Source organism: Bufo bufo, chromosome 2 (assembly GCF_905171765.1).
Source record: "Bufo bufo chromosome 2, aBufBuf1.1, whole genome shotgun sequence".
NCBI classification, from domain to species: domain Eukaryota; kingdom Metazoa; phylum Chordata; class Amphibia; order Anura; family Bufonidae; genus Bufo; species Bufo bufo.
The window spans coordinates 674,182,708-674,208,191 of record NC_053390.1 but is presented as its reverse complement, the minus strand read 5'-3'; the positions used below and the strand labels follow the sequence as shown (position 1 = coordinate 674,208,191).

Here is a 25,484-nt window from a genome sequence, read left to right as displayed (position 1 = left end):
GCTCTGCGCCTTGAAAAGACAACTTCTGCCGTGGGAGGATTATGACCCGTGTGCAGAGTCTAACTCTAAATGATAGGTTTGGACCTCCACCAATCATAACGTGATGGCATATCGTAGCAATAAGATGGGAATACCTCATTAAAGAGGATCTCACTGAAGCAATAGCACCTCTCTCATCTTATTGAAAATGTAAAAACCCCTTCCTCGCCCCACGATTTTCCATTTTTTACTCCCTGCCTTCCTGCAGTCATAACTTCTTTATTTTCCTATTCACATAGCTGTATGATGGCTTGTTTTTGCAAGAAAAGTTGTACTTTTTGAAGGCACCATTTACTGTTGCATACTATATAGTTTTTATGGATGCAGTAAAATAAAAAGTATTATTATCTATGCAGTAAAACTGATACTAAAATACCACATTCATATAGTTTTTCAGAGCAAAAACAAAGAGACATACAGGTCCGAGAAATCGACCAAACACATCAATGAAGTCTCTAAGTCCATTAAAATTATAACCAAGCAGAGATGGCATCCATGTTCCTTCAGTGGTAGAAGATGCTCAGGAAATACATTTTCAGCCTAGCAGAGTACCCCGAATACAGAGAGCAAAAAAAAAAATGGACAAATGGACCAAAAGTCAATTAAAGACAAAAGTCAAATACAGTATTTTTCGCTTTATAAGACGCACCTGACAAAGGTGCACCTAGGTTTTTCAGGAGGAAAACAAGAAAAAAAATATTTTGAACCAAAAGGTGTGCTTTTGATGGGTTTTGAACTAATGGGGGGATCTGTGGATGACGCACTGTTATGGGGGGGGGATCTGTGGATGACGCACTGTTATGGGGGGGGGGGATCTGTGGATGACGCACTGTTATGGGGGGGATCTGTGGATGACGCACTGTTATGGGGGGGATCTGTGGATGACGCACTGTTATGGGGGGGATCTGTGGATGACGCACTGTTATGGGGGGGATCTGTGGATGACGCACTGTTATGGGGGGGATCTGTGGATGACGCACTGTTATGGGGGGGATCTGTGGATGACGCACTGTTATGGGGGGGATCTGTGGATGACGCACTGTTATGGGGGGGGGATCTGTGGATGACGCACTGTTATGGGGGGGGGATCTGTGGATGACGCACTGTTATGGGGGGGGGGATCTGTGGATGACGCACTGTTATGGGGGGGAATCTGTGGATGACGCACTGTTATGGGGGGGAATCTGTGGATGACGCACTGTTAAGGGGGGGGAATCTGTGGATGACGCACTGTTATGGGGGGGGGGGGATCTGTGGATGACGCACTGTTATGGGGGGGGATCTGTGGATGACGCACTGTTATGGGGGGATCTGTGGATGACGCACTGTTATGGGGGGGGATCTGTGGATGACGCACTGTTATGGGGGGGGGGGATCTGTGGATGACGCACTGTTATGGGGGGGAATCTGTGGATGACGCACTGTTATGGGGGGGAATCTGTGGATGACGCACTGTTATGGGGGGGAATCTGTGGATGACGCACTGTTATAGCGGGATCTGTGGATGACGCATTGTTATGGGGGGGGATCTGTGGATGACACATATATAGCATCTTATGCTATATATGTGTCATCCACAGATCCCCCCCCATAACAGTGTCCCTGTGTAAATAGTGACCCCCTAATACTCCTGGCCCCACTCACAGCAGTCTTCATATCTAAACTGTAGTAATGTAATCCTTAACCTCTTGGTTAGCTTTGTTAAAGTAGCGTACTAGTCTGTAGTAGTACTCACTATCAAACTACCGTAGCAGACCGGCCGGCAGCGTAACATCACTCACTCCGTCACGCACCTGCTCCTCCCACTTTATTAATGAAGCAGGCGGAGCAGGCGCGTGACGGAGTGAGTGACGTTACGCTGCCATCCGGCCTGCTACGGTACTTTGATAGTGAGTACTACAACAGAGGATTGCGCTACTTTAACAAAGCTAACCCACTGGTTAAGGATTAAATGACTACACTTTACAATGACTTCTGTGCGCGGGGCCCGGTGTAATAGAGTACAGTGACTAAACCGGGCCCCGCTGCGATCGCAACATCAGTTGCCGGCCTGCAGACCCTCCTCCCTCCCCGCTGATACATCGCAGGCCACGCTGTGCAGCATAGCGGCCGTCGATGTACCAGTGTCAGCACATCATTCGCTTTGTAAGACGCACTGCCATTTCCCCCCCACTTTTGGAGGGAAAAAGTGAGTCTTATAAAGTGAAAAATATGGTAGCTTTCTTAGAATAATCATCATACAGTGATAAGGAAAAATTATTTGCCTCCTTCCAGATTTAATTTTGCATATTTGTCATACCAAATGTTTTTTGCAACTTGGCAACAGGAGTGTAAAACATCGCTTTTGACATTTCTTGACATCTTAGTCATAAATCAGACAGAAAACATTTTTATGAAAATATGCCTACATAAACATATGCCTATAAAAATATGGGGACATTAATGATCCTCTGTGCACTAGAAAACTGGAATAAAAAAGTTGCAAGGTTTGGAGCACGCCATAGTTGCGCTAAATGTTGGGGCTTTTGGGGGGTTTAGAGCCTTATTCTTTCACTAGAGATATTAGCAAGGCCTCTTTTACACATCAGGGAATCATGGATGTGTGGTGTCTATGGTCTCCACAGACAGCACATGTACCCATTGACTTTAATCTGTGGTTTTTTACAGACATAGGTCCGTTTGGAAACCACAGAAGCATGACCTATTTTTGTCAATTTTTACGGATCTTTCATGCACATTATAGTATATGCAGTGGCAGATTATAATTGGAGCAGCGCCCCCGGGTCTAACACCGCCCCAAAGGCCCAAATACAAGCAATGAATTCAGCAACACCGAGCCCTGTCCTGTCGCCCTAAGCTGTGTGGCCGCACAGCTTCTACTGAAGGCCCGCTCTCAGCTACTGATAGTCCCCGCTTCCTCCCTCTTGCCGCGCTGCTCCTAGCCAGAAGAGGAGGAGGTCAGAGGAGCAGCACGACAAGAAGGAGGAGGCGTTACCAGACTGCAGGAAACCTCTACTACATTATCTGTCCCCATCGAGTTATCACTGTGTTATCAATGGTGTTACATAGGACTGCATGGAACATCTACTACATTATCTGTGGTGTTACATAGGACTACATGGAACATCTACTACATTATCTGTCCCCATCGAGTTATCAATGGTGTTACATAGGACTGCATGGAACATCTACTACATTATCTGTGGTGTTACAAAGGACTGCATGGAACATCTACTACATTGTCTGTCCCCATAGAGTTATCACTGTGTTATCAGTGGTGTTACATAGGACTGCATGGAACATCTACTACATTATCTGTACCCATCGAGTTATCACTGTGTTATCAATGGTGTTACATAGGACTGCATGGAACATCTACTACATTATCTGTCCCCATAGAGTTATAACTGTGTTATCTAGGGTTTTACACAGAACATCTACTACATTATCTGTGGTGTTACATAGGACTGCAGACGACATCTATTACATTATCTGTCCCCATAGAGTTATCACTGTGTTATCAATGGTGTTACATAGGACTGCATGGAACATCTACTACATTATCTGTGGTGTTACATAGGACTGCAGAGAACATCTACTACATTACCTGTACCCAGAAAGTTATCAATGTATAATCTGGGGCGCATAGGACTGCAGATGACATCTACTACATTACTTGTAATAGAATTTGGAGATTATCCAGCTCACCCGTATTCATCCTGTGACTCTGTGCGCGGAGCAGACCCAAGCCGGTCCAAGCATCATATGTTGTGTAGAAAAAGAAGGCTCCAGCACTCATAGTAAAAGTTTTCCGGTCCCGGTCTTTATTTCACCAAACTTCTAATACACAAACACAGTGGCACTCCTCCCCACTCCCCCAGATTTACGCGTTTCAAACTCTTTAGTTCTTAGTCATAATCCAATGTGTCTGTTCCTCCATGAGTTTATGTAGGCTGTGCTCCCATCCACCCCAGGAAAAAGGGGGGAGGGGAGCACGGACCTCTTCATCAACAACATGTCAGACACCTGTTTAAACATAGTACAAAATACACCCATGTTAAGTAAAGTGAATTAAATTCATTAAAATAAATTCATATGGATCTGTGCGAGAGAGTTAGCACCATAGTGGACAACAGTAAAACACAATAGAAAAATAAAAATATAAATATAAAAGTATATCGTGTGATAGCGTAGTTTGCCACTTTTCTCATAGTTGTACCCCAACAAGTTGCATTATGCCACTGAGTGCCACTGTGTTTGTGTATTACAAGTTTGGTGAAATAAAGACCGGGACTGGAAAACTTTTACTACAAGTGCTGGAGCCTTCTTTTTCTACACTACTTTACTTGTACTCATTTGTAGTAGACGGTACCTGCAGTCCTATGTAATACCACAGATAACACAGTGATAACTCTGAGTACAGTGTAGTAGATGGTACTTGCAGTCATATGTAACACCACAGATAACATAGGTTTCTCCAGGATTCACATATTGATGGCCTATCCTCAGGATAGGTCATCAATAGGAGATTGCCAGGGTCCAACTTTCAGCACCCCTGCTGATCAGCAATTTGAGGAGAACGTGGTGCTCCAGTACGCGATGCGGCCTTCTCGATGCGCACCAAGCAAAGCACTGTACATTTGATAGCAGCTGTGCTTAGTATTGCAGCTTGGCCCCATTCACTTGGTTCGGACTGAGGGGCTCCTAGGCCCTGTGACTGATGAAGGTGACATGTCACAAGACCTAGGAAGAGGTTGCAGCACTCATGGAGCAGCGCAGCCTCTTCATAGAGAAAAACAAAATATATAACTATTGGGCTGCACACGGAAGGGGAGATGTCAGGGGAAAATGGAAGGAGGGTGCCCAAGTTGGGTAGACGGCCCAGAGCCTATGATGTATTTAATCCACCCCCGAGTCTGTGGGTTGTGAAAACCAAGGGCACATCACGGATGCCATCGATATTGGGTCCGTGCTGATCAAGGATCAGAGTTTGGAAGGGAAGAGTTGGAACAATGCAGTGGAAAAGTCGATAAAATCCACAACATGTGGTGTGAATTTTGCTGATTTGCATTTCCGTGCGGATTTAACATTGCCAAAAATCCTCAGCAGACCCACCAAGTGTGGCCATATTCTGCATCTCTTCTTGATCTAAGCAACGGGATTCACAACAGAAAAAAACAAAACAAAAACGCTAGAATAACCAAATGCAGTTTTTCATTTTTGGCCACCTGCCAATTCACCACCAATTTTTTCTCACCCAATAGCATCTTTTTTATGGTGGGTTTTTCCCCTACAGAGACACCTGAAAAAGATGCCGCACGTTGCGTTTTAGAAAATAAGTCAAAGAGAGAAAAAATACCACCTAATTAACAAAAACACAAACTGTGTGGGTCCTGCTCATATTTCTCAAAGATGTTCAACTAAGGCTATTTCCACACTAGCGTTAAAGTTTTCCGGTATTGAGTTTCATCCTAGGGGCTCAATACTGGAAAAAAAACGCAATTAGACTTACCGGTAATTCTTTTTCCTTGAATGCACCATGACGGCCCACAATGAGATTGACCCTTGACCTCTGTAGGGGCAGGAACACATGAAGAGAGTTTAAATTTCCCCCCACCCCTCCACCTCCTCAGTGCTTTACAAATTACCCGAAAGGTGGAACAAAAATAAAAGAATATTGATTCATATACCTTAATATATCATCTATATCTTCCCCGTGTAATAATATTATATATACACATTTTTTTATTTTTTTTATAATTTCTTTTTGGGGGATGGGAATAGTACAGGCCGTCATGGTGGATTCAAGGAAATGGAATTACCTGTAAGTCTAATTGCGGTTTTTCCATTTCATCCACCATGACGGCCCACAATGAGAGGTAACAAATGACTAAGTGGGTGGGGATATCGCCTGTAAAACCTTCTGGCCAAAAAGAGTTTCATTCGAGTCCGGAAGACTAAGACGATAGTGTCTTACAAAGGTATTTACACTTGACTAGGTTGCAGCCCTACAGATCTGGTCAAGTGAGACACCTCCTTTCTCAGCCCAAGAGGAGGCAGTGGCCCTAGTGGAATGAGCTTTAATGACTCCAGGGCTGGGTTTTCCCTCTATCACATAGCAACACTCAATGGATCTAATCCACCTAGCTATGGAGGATTTAGAGAGCTTCTTTCCCCTATTTCTTCCTGAGAACTGTATTAGGAGTAGGGTTGTTGCGGGTATCGAAATTTCGATACCCAATCGATACTTTTGTCCCGGTATCGATACGATACCGGGATTTCCGTTTTTTCGATACTGGGCTGCGCTTCTGCGCAGTCTAGTATCTCTGAACATGAGCGCGCTGCTATCGGCGCGCTCATGTTCTCTCTCAGCAGCACGGGGAGAAGGAAGCTGTCCTCCCTCCCCCTGTGCTGCTGCCGCTGCCACCAATGAGAAGAGAGGGGCGGAGGAGGGGCGGCAATGAGAAGAGAGGGGCGGAGGAGGGGCGGCAATGAGAAGAGAGGGGGTGGAGGAGGGGCGGCAATGAGAAGAGAGGGGCGGGCGCACTGCGCCACCAATGATAGGATTACTATCGGAGCGATGGGAGGAGACATCAGCTTCACTAGTGGGCGTTCCTTTTCCCTGCGCTGCGATTGGACAGCGCTACAGCCAGGGAGAAGGAACGCCCACTAGTGAAGCTGATGTCTCCTCCCATCGCTCCGATAGTAATCAGCAGCATGTGGAGCAGGAGAGGAGACAGTAATGGGGCACTGCGGGCGAACGGAGCGGCGCCCAGGACTAATGGTGAGTGCTGAGACATCGCTGGGCGCCGCTCTGTGTGGCCTAATAGTGAAAGTCTGGACTCATATACAGTAGTCAGTCTTTAACACATACAGGAGGCGGGTGCCGGCAGCAGAATCGCATTGCCGGCACCCTGCCCCTGACAGGGAGCTGCGATCAGCGGCAGTTAACTGCCGCTGATCTGCTAGTACCCGCCTCCTGTATAAAGGGGTAAAATCATTGGTGGTGCAGTGTGCCCCCCCCCCCTCAATCCCCCCATCCCATTAAAATCATTGGTGGCACAGTGCGCCGGCCCCTCTCAACCCTCCAGTATTAAAATCATTGGTGGCAGTGGCCACAGGGACCTCTCCACTCCCCCTCATTGGTGGTGCAGTGGCAGCTTCTGATCGGAGCCCCAGCTGTGTAAGCCTGGGGCTCCGATCGGTTACCATGGCAGCCAAGACGCTACAGAAGCCCTGGTTGCCATGGTAACATCCCTGATGCTGTGTGCACAAAGCACAGAGCAGCAGGGACAGTGTGGAGTCCTATTCACCCTGATAGAGATCTATCAGGGTGAATAGGAAAAGGGATGAAAGATCCCAGGTTCTAGCCCCTAAGGGGGGAAATAGTTATTAAATAAAAAGTGAAAAAAAAAAAAACACTAAAATATGAAGTATAAATCACCCCCCTTTTCCCAATTTCACATATAAAATATATAAATAAACATATTACATCGCCACGTCAGAAAAGTCCAAACTATTAAAATATAAAAAAAAAATCTAGGTGGTGAATGCCGGAACAGAAAAAATAAAATAAAAACTGCGCGATTCGCCATTTTTAAAAATGAGGAATGCACGTGGCTTTTTTTGTTTATTTTTTTCGCATGGTATCGAATGGTATCGAGTATCGCAATACTTTTTCATGGTATCGAAACCGAATCAAAAATTTGGTATCGCAACAACTCTAATTAGGAGATTATTATCCTTCCTAAATTCTTGGGTAGACTCAAGATATTGAATGACAGTATTTCTAACATCTAATAGACGCATTTTATCGTCTGACCCTCTATCTTCACACCCGGTAATCGAGGGTAGGAATATCTCCTGGTCTCGGTGGAAGGAGAAGACCACTTTAGGGAGGAACCCAGGATCGAGCGTTAGACGAATGTGATCTTCGTTGATTTGGAGATATGGTTCCTTGCAGTAAAGGGCCTGAAGTTCTCCAATACGTCTGGCTGAGGTTATTGCTATCAGGAAAGCGGTTTTTAGGGAAAGGTGCTTTAAAGAAATATCTGACAGCGGCACGAAGGGAGGTTTTGTTAAACCCTCTAGGACGGTGTTTAGGTCCCAATTTGGAGCCCTAGATCTTAGAGTGGGTCTTAATCTGATTGCTGCTCTGATGAATCTCCTGACCCATTTATGATTGGCTAGGCTGCAGTCGTAGAAGGTGCTAAGAGCCGATATTTGTACTTTCAGGGTACTAGGTCTCAATCCTAATTCCAAGCCATTCTGAAGGAAATCTAAAATTTTATTGATGGGAGGAGAGGAGGTGTCCGGGTGATCCACCCCTAACCAAGAGCAGTATCCTTTTCCAGATTTTAAAGGTAGATGGAAGATGTAACCTTTTTCCTACTGGCCTTGAGGGTGAGGATCAATCTATCTGAAAGGCCTCTACTTCTTAAAGGGACACTGACAGGCCAAATCAGCATATATAGTTAGATATATGACATTACAGGTCTTATAGAGTCTTTTAAAAGCATATAAGTATCCCCCCTGTCCACCTTATAAAGAGCGAAATATAAAGTTTTATAACCTGCTTGTCCGGTCAGCAATCTGCCCAAGGGGCGGCGTTTCATGTGAAAATGCGCCCAGCCAGCCTTCCCAACTGCCGTTCTTAAGCCCCGCCCAGCTCATCATTATTCACTTCGCTGGGCGGCGGCTAGAACTCTCCCCAGTCCCGATCCTGCGCATGGGCAATTCAATCCTCTGGGCATCGTTCATGCCCAATCTTCCGCGCATGCGCCCCGCCGTGGTTAGATCGTGCATGCGTACACACACAGCCTGTCTGCGTCTTGGAGGTAGCTGCAGCCTCAGCCATGCACTGTTCAGAGCAGCGCTTCAGAGCGCTGCTCACTCACATCGTCAAAGGGGTTAATAGTGCGTCCCAGAGGATTGAATTGCCCATGCGCAGGATCGGGACTGGGGAGAGTTCTAGCCGCCGCCCAGCGAAGTGAATAATGATGAGCTGGGCGGGGCTTAAGAACGGCAGTTGGGAGCGGCTAGCTGGGCGCATTTTCACATGAAACGCCGCCCCTTGGGCAGATTGCTGACCGGACAAGCAGGTTATAAAACTTTATATTTCGCTCTTTATAAGGTGGACAGGGGGGATACTTATATGCTTTTAAAAGACTCTATAAGACCTGTAATGTCATATATCTAACTATATATGCTGATTTGGCCTGTCAGTGTCCCTTTAAGGTCTCGCTCTCAGGATCCAAACGGCTTGTCTGAATATTCTTGGGTCGGGATGTAGAAGAGGGCCCTGAACTAGCATGTCTCTCTGAAAGGGGATCTCCCAAGGATCCTCCAACGATAGTTGTTTTAGAGCGGAAAACCAGCTCCTCTTTGGCCATAGAGGAGCTATCAGGATCAGAGTGGTTGGTTCTCCTAGGAACTTCTGGATGACTCGAGGGATTAGAGGTATTGGAGGAAATACGTATGCTAGTCTCCATCTCCAGCGTATTGACAGGGCGTCTATCGCCGAAGATCCGTCCTCTGGATTTAGGGAGCAAAAGAGCTCTACCTGAGTGTTTCCTCTGGAAGCGAATAAGTCTATTTCGGGATGACCCCATCTTTCGGATATCTTCTGAAAGATTTTTCTGTTCAGGGACCATTCTCCCAGATCTATTCTTTCTCTGCTCAGGTAGTCTGCCACTGTATTTTCGCATCCTTTCAAGTGGACGGCGGAGAGCGATAAGGCGTTTCTTTCTGCCCAAGAGAAGATTCTTTTTGCCACTCCCCCTAGCAAGCAGGACTTTGTCCCTCCCTGGTGCCTCAAATATGCCACCGTTGTGGTGTTGTCGGACAGGATCTTTAAGTGTTGACCCTTTAACAGACCTTCTCCTCTTGTTATAGCCTCGAGGACAGCGTACAGTTCTCTGTAGTTGGATGACCTTTTTATGTCCTCTGGCCAGGTATCCTGAAAAAATGGTCTCCTATTTTGGCTCCCCAGCCCTCGAGACTTGCCTCCGTTATTACTTGAACCACAGGATGGTTCCGCCACTCTAGACCTCAGAGTAGTCTTTTCTTTTGCTTCCACCAGTTGAGATCTGTTTTCACAGACTGTGGTATCCATATTCTTCTGTCTAGGTCTCCCTGTTTTCCATTCTCTCAGGATCCAGCTCTGGGTTATTCTCGTGTGGCTCTGGCACCAAGGGACTGAAGGTAGGCAGGCGGTTAGGCTTCCTAGTAAGCACATGGCTTCCCTGATGGAGCATCTGTGAGAACTCTGAAACGTCACAATCTTTTTTATCAGCATCAGTCTTTAGTAAGGTTGAGTCCAGTTATACCCCTAGGAACCTTATTCTTCTGGATGGAGTGAGTGTGGATTTTTTTATGTTTATTATCCAACCGAGAAGCGTTAGAGTCTCTGAAAACCTTTGAGTTGCCAATAGGTTTTCTTCTTCTGTTCTGCCCAGAATCAGGAAGTCGTCGAGGTATGGGATGACCGTTATACCCTCTCGGCGAAGATAAGCCACCATTTCTACCACGAGTTTTGTAAAAAATTCTGGGTGGAGAGGAGATGCCAAATGGAAGGGCGACATACTGAAAGTGGTGGATCGAACCGTCCACGCCCTTTAGTGCGAACCGTAAATTTTTTTGAGAGAGATGGTGAATAGGGATATGGTAATAGGCATCTTTGAGGTCGATCGACGACATAAATGCCCCTTTTTGGATGAGAGGAATTGTGGATGAGATGGTTTCCATCCTGAATTTCCTGTACAGAATGGGTCTGTTTAATGGCTTTAGGTTTATTATGGTTCAAAAGGACTGGTTTGGTTATTTTTACTAGAAAGAGGTTGGAATAGAATCCTCTTCTCTCTTCTAGTACTGGGACTCTTTGAATTACACCTAGACTTAGAAGATCTCGGACACCCTGCCATATCTTTGGTAATTCTGCTCTGTTCTGGGCCGAGATACAGAATCTTCTTGGGGGACTGATGTGAATTCTATCTTGTAACCCTGGGAAATTATGCTTAGTGCCCAGGGATTTGAGGTGATCTGTTCCCATGAGGATAGAAAGCTCATCAGTCTGCCCCCTACTCTGGCGTCATTGTTGTTTGGTCTGTCTGTTTTGGGGATTGAGGATGAAGCCTCTCCCCCTTCCCCCTTTAGGGTAGCTCCATCTTCCGGTTTTTCCTTTACCCCTGTAAGATCTTTGTTGAGGTTGAAACTGACAAAAGGGCTTCCTTTTAGTTTCTTTATCCTCCGGAAAACCCTTTTTCTTATCAGCAGCTCTTTCTAGAATTTTATCTAGAGTGGGTCCAAATACAAATTCTCCTGAGAATGGGATCGAGCAGAGCTTGGCTTTGGAGGCTTTGTCCCCTGACCAGGCCTTCATCCATAGCGACCGTGGGGAGGCATTGGAAAAAGCTGCTTCTTTTGCTGAAATGCGGAGGAATCTGCTAGAAAAGCTGTGGCGGATCGGAGGAGCGGGATAGAATCACGAATCTCTTCTCTAGAAGTTTTATTTTTTAGGTGTTCATCAAGTTCTCCTAGCCAGATATACATGGCCCTGGCCACGGATGTTGCTGCTATATTTGTTTTGATTCCAAACACTCCCAGGACCTTTTCAGGAGCCCGTCTGCTTTTCGATCTATCGGATCGCCAAGCTGAGAGGAGTCCTCAAAGGGCAACGCTGTTCTCTTTACCACCTTGACTACCTGTATGTCAACCTTAGGGGTCTCATTAAATATCTTGCATTCCATCGGGTCAAAGCAGAGTCTATTTCTGAACTCCTTGGGGACCCCTAACCTCTTCTCTGGATCAGACCACTCTTCCATAATCATTTCCCGTATGTTTTCGTTTATTGGGAAAACAATAGAAGTTTTTGATCTAAGACCTCCAAACATCTCGTCTTGGACAGTACGGGGCTTAGGGGTGTCCTCAATCCCCATTGTGGACCTGATGGCCCTAAGCAGTTCCTCCATTTCATCTGAGGAGAAGAAATATTTTTTATCTTCCTCCACGATCTCCCCCTCTGATAGGGGGTCCTCATTATGTATCTGTCTAGATAAGACGGAGGCTTCTTCCGCATCCTCGGCATCAGAGGAGGAAATAACGGAGAGCTTGCGCTTCTTGGGAGGGTTAGGAGTACTGGCGGGAGTTGACATAGTGGCCGAAGAAGACTTAATCTCGTCCAGAATAAACGACTTCATTTCTGTAAGAATATCTGGTTGTTCTTCTTTCCAGATCTCTGCCGTGCAGGATCTGCACAGTCTTTTCTTGTAATTCTCGGGGAGCCTTTTGGAGCATGCATTACATTTTTGAAGTCTCACTTTTGTTTTAGACTCTTTAGTGCCGGGGATCAGAACCTTCCTGGTAGGGAGTAGGTGTCTCTGACATCGTGGTGCTTGCAGGCAAAGGCTGGCTGGAACCGCGATTCTTTTAAACATCCCCCGGCGTCTGACGTCATCCAGCTGCGCCCCGGGCTGTCAGCGTGTGCCTGCGCCCAGCCCTGTGGGTGTCGGACCCCCACCGATCAGAGGATAGATCATCAGTTTAAACAAAATGCAGAACCCCTGTAAAGCTTTTTTTTTTTTTTTTTTTACTCGCTCCACAGCAGTTTGCCATAAGAGATTTTTAATTCTGACAACCCCTTTGAGGTTTAAAATCAAATTACACTCACTGTGAAACCTCAAACAGTTTGGATAGTCTTATAAGGAGAAGAAATGTGTAGGAAACATCAGAAGGCCTAAAGGATGACAGAAAAACGTGACTGTGCCCATTTGCTCTATTTCTCCTTTAAGGAACGATGAACTACGCAGATTATTATTACTTGTGACAGACGAACCCTGCCAGGCCGAAAAACTATGGAATACATACCATAAATGATTAGCTTTCAAAACTGCAAACCAATGTCATATACAGTGTATGCGGAAAGTCTTAGGACCCTTTCACTGTTTTCACATATTGTTGTGTTGCGGCTGTGTGCAAAAAAATAAAATAAATAAAAAGCTCTAGTTTTTTCCCCCATCATTCGGCACTCAATACCCCATATTGAGAAAATGAAAACAGAATGTTTAAAAGGTTTGATAATTTACTGAAAAGGAAAAATGTTGATCAGTTTTCCATGAGCCAAAGACAGCACCCCTGGAAAGACCGCCTCCTCCTCCTCTAGACAGGAAACCAGAATTGCTTAAAGGGGTTGCCCAGGTGAATTAGTACCCACCTCCCTGAACAGGGCTATACACTGCCCGTTTGTGCCGTTAACGTCACCGGCTTATCACCGGCTCACAACAAACCGATCTTGCCTGTGATGGGAAAAAACGTCACATTTCCTTTTCAGGATCTGTGAATGCTGGCACCCATGACATCTTGTCTTGGGACTTGTGTTGCTTTTTTTCTAGTTTGAGAGCGATAGATAGGAGATAGATACTGTAGATAGATAGATAGAATAAAATCTGCACGTCAGGTCAATTTCCACACAGCAGAAAAAAAAGCGTACAAAAGATGAGTCAAATATCATTTATTTTACTGGTATTCTATTACGCTGCGTATTTTCCACATCAAAATCTGTGTGTAAGGCCTTATGCACACAAACATGTGCCTGTTGGGCCCGTGCTGCGGACTGGGGCTGCAGCAAACGATTATTTTAGTAATTGAGTATTCTATGGATTATTTTTTACGATTAATCGAGTAATCTAATAAGAATTAATTAATACTGTTTTCCTTTATAAAAACTCATCAGACCCCCCCTGCTATCAGTCCCCAACACCCTTCGTTCCCCCCTGTGCGATCAGCCCAAGTGCATCAGTTCCCCCCAGTGCCATCAGCTCCACTATCCCTCAATGCCATCAGCTGCCCCCCTAGTGCCATCTTCTTCTCTGCGCGCTGCACGTCCTGACGTCACGCAGCGTTGGGTCATAGTGCGCGCTTACATGCACTATGACCTGACAATGTGTCAGGAAGAAAGTGCGGGCAGGCGACCGCGGAGCGGTAAGTAATAGCAAGCGCTTCACTCCCGCTCCGTGGTCACATGACACAAACAGATCCTCTATGCAAAAAATTTGCATCAAGGATTTTCTTGTGTCAAATTACTCTATTCAATCGAGTAATCGTTTCAGCCCTACTGCGGACCGCAAATTGCAGTCCGCAATGCACAGGCACCTACCATGGGGCTGCCGCATACGGATTGCATACCCATTCACTTGAATGGGGTCCGCGATCCGCATCCGACTGTCCACATCGCAAAAAAGTAGCGCACGCACTCCTTTTTTGCAGTGCGGAGGCATGGACAGAAAACCCACGGAAGCACTCCGTAGTGCTTCCGATCCGTGCCTCCGTGACCGCAACACATCTCCCGGATCGAGGACCCATTCAACTGATTGGGTCCGCATCCGTGATGCGGGGTGTACATGGCCGGTGCTAGTCTATCGCAGACCCGTTGCTTGCTCTTACCACATTACCATTACCGCATGAGCTCTTACCACATGGTTAATGAGGCGACTAGGGGCTGGGGGTATAGCCTTAGGGTACTCCGAGTTCCTCCATCCCACCACCAATGTCACCTGGAGACAGCGCCACCAGACCACCACTGCTACCTCCAGTCCTCCACTTCGGTTTCATCTTCCAGAGCACTGTCCTCTGCCAAAACGACCAGACCCCCTGTTCAAATGTTACTGTGCTGAGTTTTGCACGCTCGACTGCTCTGGTCCCTGCGTGAGTCTAAATTTGCTATTTATGCATGGAAGTCAGTTATGGAGTAGACCAGCAATGGTTCCCTGCACAAATAGCACCCTCTTAATGTTATGTGTGCCTACGTATTATTTATTTCAATAACTACAACTTCCGTACTCCTCCTTGGCTAAAAATACTCAGAAATGCTAAGATGGGTATTTTTAGTCATCCAGAAAAAAAATGCAGTTTGACCTCTGCACTCTTATTTCACCATATCTCTCGAGGGTACACAAACCTTCTCCAGGTGAACACTTTACTGCAATACTAGACCAGGTCACTGCTTCCAGGGAGCCACGTACGAGACCACTGTACACATTCTCACAAGTTTATTCAGTATCACAATATAAGGCGACAGGGTTACCAATCACCCATAAATTCACAGGCCGCCTGTATAAAACAGGTGTATTTCTTCTGCCATCCGTAGTGTCCAGACCAGAGCCTGAGCAGAAGGACGAGGACGTCAGGACGCCAAGAGGAGATCTGGGAAATACTGTATGTAATTGGCTGAGTCTTCCTAGCTTAGGCCTCATGCACACAACTGTATTTTGCGGTCCACAAAAAATATCCGTGTGCATTCCGTATTTTTGCAGAACGGAACAGCTGTCCCCTAATAGAACAGTCCTATCCTTGTCCGTTATGCAGACAATAATAGGACATGTTCAATTTTTTGCAGCACAGAAATACGGACATACGGAAATGGAATGCACACTGAGTAACTTCCGTTTTTTTTGGCGGACCCATTGAAATGAATGGTTCCGTACACGGTCCGCACAAAAAACATAACGGACACAGAAAGAAAATACACACCCTGTCACTTTCCCGCGTGTACCAAGTCGCTTCCCACAGCACCACCATTCCAACAGTAGGGCTGCCTGGCAGGTGCTGACCGCTGGCACTTCGACCAAATTGGGCCCTCTTCTCTCTCCAGGCTGCCTGTCCCCAGTGAGCCACCTGCTCCTCCTAGAATCGCCAGTGGTTTATTCACCAAGCCAAATGCAACGCTTTGCCTATGGATAGTCTTTTTCAAGCTATCAGTAGTAGAAACATCACATTTGACCTGGTGAATAAACCACTCTTAGGGTCCATTCACATGTCCGTAAATTGCGTATCCGCAAAACACGGACACTGGCAATGTGCATTCCGCAATTTGCGGACCGCACATCGCCGACACAATAATAAAAAATGCCTAATCTTGTCCGCAATTGCGGACTACAATAGGACATGTTCTATTTTTTTCCGGAAACAGAAGCGCGGAGGCGGAAATGCGGATGTGGACAGCACATTCCGGCCCCATTGAAAATGAATGGGTCTGCTTTGCGGAACGGATGGGGACCCATTTTGCGGACGTGTGACTGGACCCTTAAAGGAAGGCAAGGGAGATTTATCAAAACTGGTGCAAAGGAAAACTGACCTAGTTGCCCCTAGCATCCAATCAGATTCCACCTTTTATTTTTCTGATCTCTTGAAAAACAAAAGGATTAATCTGATTGGTTGCTATGGGCAACTGAAGTCAGTTTTCATTTGCACCAGTTTTGATTAATCTCCTCCAAGGAGTGCTGCAGATTTCTATATTTCCATTACCTACTGGGGCCCCGGGCTAAGGTCCAACACTGCGTGCACCGCCACCTGCTGGCTCTCATTGCAAAGCCGAACGGTAGTGCTGCTGATGTTTTACTTTTCTGATATTTCATAAAATGTATTTCAAGGGTGTCGCAATGTGACATTGACAACAGTCACATAACAAGCCACTTGGATGGATTTTTGCGACTGTTGCGTCTCAGTATGTCGCACTCCGACACCATTAACCCCTTAAGGACCTCCACCATATATGTACAGAGGAAGTCCGGTCCCTAAACATGGCGCCCGCTCGCCTGTGCAGCGGGCGCCATAGCTGCCGGGTTTCTGTTATTTTAAATAGCAGAGACCTGCAGCATAAGGCTGATCGCATACATTTTCCCCTTCAGATGCCGTGGTCACATGTGACCACAGCATTTTTGCAGTCCGGAAGTGGAAGTCACGCGCTCCGGTAACAGCGTTCCCCGACTGACAACGGGGAACCTGTTACATCGCCGAAATAGCCCGAAGCCTTAAAGGGGTATTCACATCTCAGACAATGGGAGCATATCCTAGCCTTTAAGGGTACTTTCTCACTTGCGGCAGAGGATTCCGGTAGGCAGTTCCATCGCCGGAACTGTCTATCATATCCAACAATCCAGAGACAAACCGATTGCATTTTTTTAGACTGATCCGGATGCGGATTCGTCTGACAAATGCATTGAAATACCGGATTTGTCTCTCCGGTGTGATCCAGAAAAACGGATCCAGTGTTAATTTATTTTTGCATTTTTAAAGGTCTGCGCATGCACAGACCGGAAAGCCGGATCCGTTTTGCCGGAACACAATGCCAGATACGGCACTAATACACTTCAATGTAAGTGTTCAGTATTTTTGGCCGGAGAGAAAACTGCAGCATGCTCTGTCCAAAAAACGTAAGAGGGACTGAACTGATGCATCCTGAACAGAATGCTCTCCATTCAGAATGCATTAGGATAAAACTGATCAGTTTTTTTCCGGTATTGAGCTCCTGTGACGGGACTCAATACCGGAAAACAAAAACGCTAGTGTGAAAGTACCCTAAGCAGGCTTCGGAGTCTATTTTAGGAATATAACAATACAGGCCTCTAGGTGGCAGCACTGTATTGTTATATTGCAAATGAAGTGTTCAATGATGGCTATATAGCCATCAATGAACACAATGGGCAATCTATTGGCAGTTATTGTCACCCAAGGGGATTTAAAAAAAAAAAAAAAAAAAAAAAAAAAAAAAAAGTAAAAAAAGTTTTTTTACAAATATAAAAAAAAATAAAATACTTAACCAATAAAAAAAAATAAAAAAACATCAAAGGAATCGCCTTGTGCGAAAATGCCAATACAGTTAAAGTATTACAATATTAATGGCATACGGTAAATGGCGTAATGGGAAAAGAAAATTAAAACAGCCAATTTGCCATTTTTTGTCACTTCAACTACCCAATAATTTTTTTAAATAAAAAGTTATCAAAAATTCGCACACTTCAAATTGATATCACTGAAAAGAACAGATAGTTTTTTTTTCCCTCAAAGGTTTTAATTATTTTTTCCGTATTAAAACGCAAGAAAAATTATACAATTGTGGTATCTTTGTAACTGTACTGACCTGGAGAATGAAGATAACAGGTCAATTTTACCGCATAGTGTAGAGTGTAAAAAATAAATAAATAAATAAATGGTTTTTATTAGATTCTACCCCATTTGGAATTTTTTTTCCGCTCCCTACTACAAGGTATGCAGCCGTATATGGTGCCATTAGAAAGTACAACTTGTCCCGCAAAAAATAAGCCCTCGTAAGGCTATGTGAATGGAAAAATAAAAAAGTTAGGACTATGGGAAGGCGGGGAGTGAAAAACGAAAACGCAAAAATGGAAAATCTCAGGGTCCTGAAGGGGTTAAAATACATACGGTATATCGTTAAACCCTTAGAAACCTGCGCAAAAGAAAAGCTGCATTTATTGCCCACAATAAAGTTTACAAAAAAAATTAAGCTGTGCTGTGATTGGTCGGTCAAGGCAACAAAAAGCGTTTCTCTTTTACACAGGTTTCTTCAAAATCTACAGTTCTCAAAGCAATTCCCATAATGAACAAATACGATACATGTGCGAGCTGATGCCACAGATTTACTTCTACCTGCCTTGGTTGAACAGGTGCTTGGCACAAGAACTGGCATCAAAGTGGGCAAACGGACACATTTCACCGATTTGAATAAGTAACTGGTGTTTTTAAAGGGTTAAATGAATTTGGGCCACTGATCTCACACTGCCAACCTACAGAGGGAGATGCCCCACACTGTACAGTAGGGGTGCACCGAAATTTCGGCAGCCGAAAATATCGGCCGAAAATGCACCTAATCCACTTCGGCCGATATTGTTACATATCGGCCGAAAATATGGGGTGTGGGATTTGTCACCCACCATCTGCGGGCGGGCGCCGGGCGGGCGGTTTACTTTGTCACTGCATCTTTATTTTACCTTACAATCGTGAGGCTCCAGTAACTAACAACTCTGCAGGCAGAGCGGAGGCCGGCGTAACGTCACTTACTCACGTGACGCGCCTGCTCCGCCTCCTTCATTCATAAAGTGGGCGGAGCAGGTGCGTCACGTGAGTAAGTGACGTTACGCCGCCCTCCGCTCTGCCTGCAGAGTTGTTAGTTACTGGAGCCTCACGATTGTAAGGTAAAATAAAGATGCTGTGAGCAGCAGGGCCGGGGCTGTTATGGGTAGGGGGATCGGTCTATGGAACTGCTATGGGGAGGGGGGATCTGTGCACTGCTATGGGGAGGGGGGATCTGTGCACTGCTATGGGGAGGGGGGATCTGTGCACTGTTATGGGGAAAGGGATCTGTGCACTGTTATGGGGAAAGGGATCTGTGCACTGTTATGCCCATAACAGTGCACAGATCCCCCTCTCCATAACAGCGCCACCCACAGATCCCCCTCTCCATAACAGCGCCACCCACAGATTACCCTCTCCATAACAGCGCCACCCACAGATCCCCCTCTCCATAACAGCGCCACCCACAGATCCCCCTCTCCATAACAGCGCCACCCACAGATCCCCCTCTCCATAACAGCGCCACCCACAGATCCCCCTCTCCATAACAGCGCCACCCACAGATCCCCCTCTCCATAACAGCGCCACCCACAGATCCCCCTCTCCATAACAGCGCCACCCACAGATCCCCCTCTCCATAACAGCGCCACCCACAGATCCCCCTCTCCATAACAGCGCCACCCACAGATCCCCCTCTCCATAACAGCGCCACCCACAGATCCCCCTCTCCATAACAGCGCCACCCACAGATCCCCCTCTCCATAACAGCGCCACCCACAGATCCCCCTCTCCATAACAGCGCCACCCACAGATCCCCCTCTCCATAACAGCGCCACCCACAGATCCCCCTCTCCATAACGGCGCCACCCACAGATCCCCCTCTCCATAACGGCGCCACCCACAGATCCCCCTCTCCATAACGGCGCCACCCACAGATCCCCCTCTCCATAACGGCGCCACCCACAGATCCCCCTCTCCATAACGGCGCCACCCACAGATCCCCCTCTCCATAACGGCGCCACCCACAGATCCCCCTCTCCATAACGGCGCCACCCACAGATCCCCCTCTCCATAACGGCGCCACCCACAGATCCCCCTCTCCATAACGGCGCCACCCACAGATCCACCTCTCCATAACAGCGCCACCCACAGATCCCCCTCTCCATAACGGCGCCACCCACAGATCCCCCTCTCCATAACGGCGCCACCCACAGATCCCCCTCTCCATAACGGCGCCACCCACAGATCCCCCTCTCCATAACGGCGCCACCCACAGATCCCCCTCTCCATAACAGAGCCACCCACAGATGAATTTCATTCATGAAAAAGAATTATTAATAAAATCATTAAAAAAAAAGTATTTTAAAAGTATTTGGGCAAAAAGGCAGTTTCGGTTTCGGTTTCGGTTTTCGGTCAAGGGCATCCTGAATTTTCGGTTTCGGTTTCGGACCAGAATTTTCATTTCGGTGCACCCCTACTGTACAGTTATCGCCCTCTGTGTGTTGGCAGTGTGAGATCAGTGGCCCAAATTTATTTAACCCTTTAAAAACACAACTAAGGCTACATGCACACAACCGTTGTTTGTTTCCGTGTCCGTTCAGTTTTTTTTTTTGCGGATAGGATCCGGACCCATTCATGTGCTGTCCGCATCAGTATGTCCATTCTGTAGCCCCGCAAAAAAAAAAAAACCGGATGACATCCATACGCTATAGTTTTTTTTTGCGAATCCATTGTAACCATGCCTAAAACGGACATGTTCTATTTTTTTTGCGGGGCTACGGAACAGACATACTGATGCGACAGCACATGTATGGGTCCGCATCCTATACGCAAAAAATAAATAAAACTGAACGGACACGGACACAAACAACGTTCGTGTGCATGTAGCCTTATTCAAATCAGTAAAATGTGTCCGCCCATTTTGATGCCCAGAAGTTCGGTCCAGGCTGAACTCCACTCTATCTGATGTGGGGCATCACCCTCTGCATGTTGGCAGCGTAAGATCCCCGACCCATTATGCCCACTTTCTGCCTGTCATTTTAATGCAGCTCTCCACCGATTCCCCTTTAGGACAGATCACTGCAGCTCTATTTTCTATTACTGGTGAGAAGTAGGGACGAGCGAATCGACTTTGGATGGTACATCTGAAGTCGATTCGCTAAAAACTCCCTTGTAATACTGTACGGAGTTTCCACACCATACAGTGTTAGAATGTATTGGCTCAGATGAGCCGAAGTCATGTGAGACTTCAGTTCCTAGTGGTACCGTGGAACCAAACCCAAGTTCGGTACCAAGGTTTTTTACATTAAGGCCTCATGCACACGACCGTTCTTGTGTTCCGTGTCCGTTGTTCCGTTTTCCGTGATTTTCTGCGGCCCCATTGACTTTCAATGGTTCCGTTGAAAACTCGGATAATGCACCGTTTATCATCTGCGTCCGTGATCCGTGTTTCCAGTCCGTCAAAAAAATAGGACCTGTCCTATTTTTTTCATGGACAACGGTTCGCGGACCCATTCAAGTCAATGGGTCCGTGAAAAAACACGGAGGCACACAAGGTTGTCGTCCGCGTCCGTTTTTTTCCTATGATTTGCAAGGCAAACTTGACTTAGATTATTTTTTCACTTTTCATGTCTGGTACAATTTTTTTTTTAGATATCATACATCCCAACTTTTGAAAGTTGCAAAGAGGGACAATATGTGCGGCATCACAGCAGTTTTTTCGTACTAGGCTGCGACTCTAACTCCGCCCTAAGCATAATTATTGGAGCTCCTGATGCAATTTTTTTTCTTGCGCTTCAATGTCCATATAATTATTAGCTCATAAATAATCTGATTATAGATATTTTAAAGGTCCAAATTGCGCCTAGTAAGGAAGTTCTGGTCTAATATACCGGAAGAAACCGTACAGTCACTTTAGTAAGGAGCAGAGATGAGCCAATTTCCGCTTATGAAATTCATTCACACTTCGTTTGGTGGTAAAAGCAGAATTGGGTTAAGGATTCCGTTACCACGGGCCATAAGGCAATTCTATGACGGAATGCCTTTAGAGGTAACGGAATCCATAACGCAATTCATCTTTTACCACCAAACGAAGTGTAAATTAATTTCAAAATGATAAATACGCTCATCTCTAGTAAGGAGCAAGTTAGTAAGGCTACTTTAACACTAGCGTTAACGTTTTCCGGTATTAAGCCCGTCATGGGGGCTCAATACCGGAGAAAAAAAAAAAAAACGCTTCAGTTTTGTCCCCAATTATTGTCAATGGGGACAAAACTGAACTGAACAGAACGGAATGCTCCAAAATGCATTCCGTTCCGTTCCCATACCGGAGAGCAGACCGCAACATGTTGTAGTTTGCTTTCCGTCCTGGGATGCGGAGCAAGACGGATCCGGCATGCTCCACAATGCAAGTCAATGGGGGCGGATCAGTTTTCTATGACACACGGATCTGTCCCCTATTGACTTTCAGTGGAGTTCATGACTGATCCGTCTTGGCTATGTTAAAGATAATACAACTGGATCCGTTCATAACGGATGCAGATGGTTGTATTATCAGTAACAGAAGCGTTTTTGCTGAACCCTGCCGGATCCAGTAAAAACGCTAGTGTGAAAGTAACCTACATTTATTAATGCACAATTTTCCAGGTAAAAAAAGAGGGACATTTAAGGATCAAAAAGGGACAGAGGGACTTGGGTCAAAAAGAGGGACACTTGGGAGGTATGATATAGATATATATATATTACACAACAAAAGATTTGAATAAGAAACTGGTCGATACAACTTATAATTGCAGTCCCCCTCATAGACACGTGCACAGCAGATGTCCCTCCACCCCACTGACACACGTACCGCTGGTCCCCTAAAGTCACAAGTGATACTGGAGGCTGCACCAGGCGGGACTATAACGATCACTTACCATTGTGACGTCACAATCTCTGATTACACAAGTCTTATACACGGAATCTCTCCCACAGCAGACTATAACCGTAAGATCCTAGTGAAGGTAAAGGACCTTTCATGACGTCACGACCATGTGCTCAGTCACATGTGTGGGCGGGGTTAAACTGCTGGATTATAGTCATGTGACCTGTGCTTCCTGAGCCTTTTGACACCGTGGGGCTGTGCACCTGGCAGGCAGCTGTCAGCACACTCAGCTCTGCAGTGTACAGTCTGTACCATGTGATACGCACTCAGCTCTGCAGTGTACAGTCTGTACCATGTGATACGCACTCAGCTCTGCAGTGTACAGTCTGTACCATGTGATACGCACTCAGCTCTGCAGTGTACACAGTCTGTACCATGTGATACACACTCAGCTCTGCAGTGTACAGTCTGTACCATGTGATACACACTCAGCTCTGCAGTGTACAGTCTGTACCATGTGATACACACTCAGCTCTGCAGTGTACACAGTCTGTACCATGTGATACACACTCAGCTCTGCAGTGTACAGTCTGTACCATGTGATACACACTCAGCTCTGCAGTGTACAGTCTGTACCATGTGATACACACTCAGCTCTGCAGTGTACACAGTCTGTACCATGTGATACACACTCAGCTCTGCAGTGTACAGTCTGTACCATGTGATACGCACTCAGCTCTGCAGTGTACACAGTCTGTACCATGTGATACGCACTCAGCTCTGCAGTGTACACAGTCTGTACCATGTGATACACACTCAGCTCTGCAGTGTACAGTCTGTACCATGTGATACACACTCAGCTCTGCAGTGTACACAGTCTGTACCTGGTGATACACACTCAGCCCTGCAGTGTACACAGTCTGTACCATGTGATACACACTCAGCTCTGCAGTGTACACAGTCTGTACCTGGTGATACACACTCAGCTCTGCAGTGTACACAGTCTGTACCTGGTGATACACACTCAGCCCTGCAGTGTACACAGTCTGTACCAGTTGATACACACTCAGCCCTGCAGTGTACACAGTCTGTACCATGTGATACACACTCAGCCCTGCAGTGTACACAGTCTGTACCAGTTGATACACACTCAGCTCTGCAGTGTACAGTCTGTACCATGTGATACACACTCAGCCCTGCAGTGTACACAGTCTGTACCATGTGATACGCACTCAGCTCTGCAGTGTACACAGTCTGTACCATGTGATACACACTCAGCCCTGCAGTGTACACAGTCTGTACCATGTGATACACACTCAGCCCTGCAGTGTACACAGTCTGTACCAGTTGATACACACTCAGCTCTGCAGTGTACACAGTCTGTACCATGTGATACGCACTCAGCTCTGCAGTGTACAGTCTGTACCATGTGATACACACTCAGCTCTGCAGTGTACACAGTCTGTACCTGGTGATACACACTCAGCTCTGCAGTGTACAGTCTGTACCATGTGATACACACTCAGCCCTGCAGTGTACACAGTCTGTACCAGTTGATACACACTCAGCTCTGCAGTGTACACAGTCTGTACCATGTGATACGCACTCAGCTCTGCAGTGTACAGTCTGTACCATGTGATACACACTCAGCTCTGCAGTGTACACAGTCTGTACCTGGTGATACACACTCAGCTCTGCAGTGTACACAGTCTGTACCAGTTGATACACACTCAGCTCTGCAGTGTACACAGTCTGTACCATGTGATACACACTCAGCCCTGCAGTGTACACAGTCTGTACCAGTTGATACACACTCAGCTCTGCAGTGTACACAGTCTGTACCATGTGATACACACTCAGCCCTGCAGTGTACACAGTCTGTACCATGTGATACACACTCAGCTCTGCAGTGTACACAGTCTGTACCTGGTGATACACACTCAGCCCTGCAGTGTACACAGTCTGTACCTGGTGATACACACTCAGCCCTGCAGTGTACACAGTCTGTACCATGTGATACACACTCAGCCCTGCAGTGTACACAGTCTGTACCAGTTGATACACACTCAGCTCTGCAGTGTACACAGTCTGTACCATGTGATACACACTCAGCCCTGCAGTGTACACAGTCTGTACCATGTGATACACACTCAGCTCTGCAGTGTACACAGTCTGTACCTGGTGATACACACTCAGCCCTGCAGTGTACACAGTCTGTACCATGTGATACACACTCAGCCCTGCAGTGTACACAGTCTGTACCAGTTGATACACACTCAGCTCTGCAGTGTACACAGTCTGTACCATGTGATACACACTCAGCTCTGCAGTGTACACAGTCTGTACCTGGTGATACACACTCAGCTCTGCAGTGTACACAGTCTGTACCAGTTGATACACACTCAGCCCTGCAGTGTACACAGTCTGTACCATGTGATACACACTCAGCCCTGCAGTGTACACAGTCTGTACCAGTTGATACACACTCAGCTCTGCAGTGTACACAGTCTGTACCTGGTGATACACACTCAGCCCTGCAGTGTACACAGTCTGTACCATGTGATACACACTCAGCTCTTCAGTGTACACTTGATATAAGGGACTGTATTACCATCTTGATGTACAAAGTTGGACTGTTTTTTAGGGCTCTTTCACACCTGCGTTCTTGTCTTCCGGCATAGAGTTCCGTCGTCAGGGCTCTATGCCGGAAGAATCC

At 46.4% G+C, this 25,484-nt stretch overlaps 1 protein-coding gene across 1 annotated transcript in view; it reads right to left on the bottom strand.

Annotated features, from left to right (window-relative positions):
• The window catches only part of TMA16 (translation machinery associated 16 homolog), a 76,930-nt gene extending 53,972 nt beyond the window's left edge, over nucleotides 1–22,958 (bottom strand). The window contains exon 1 of the mRNA XM_040418628.1: nucleotides 22,821–22,958. Coding sequence (XP_040274562.1) covers nucleotides 22,821–22,823 — 3 coding nt within the window. The 5' untranslated portion in view covers nucleotides 22,824–22,958. The remainder of the gene's footprint in view (nucleotides 1–22,820) is intronic.
• Between the last annotated feature and the right edge of the window lie 2,526 nt (nucleotides 22,959–25,484).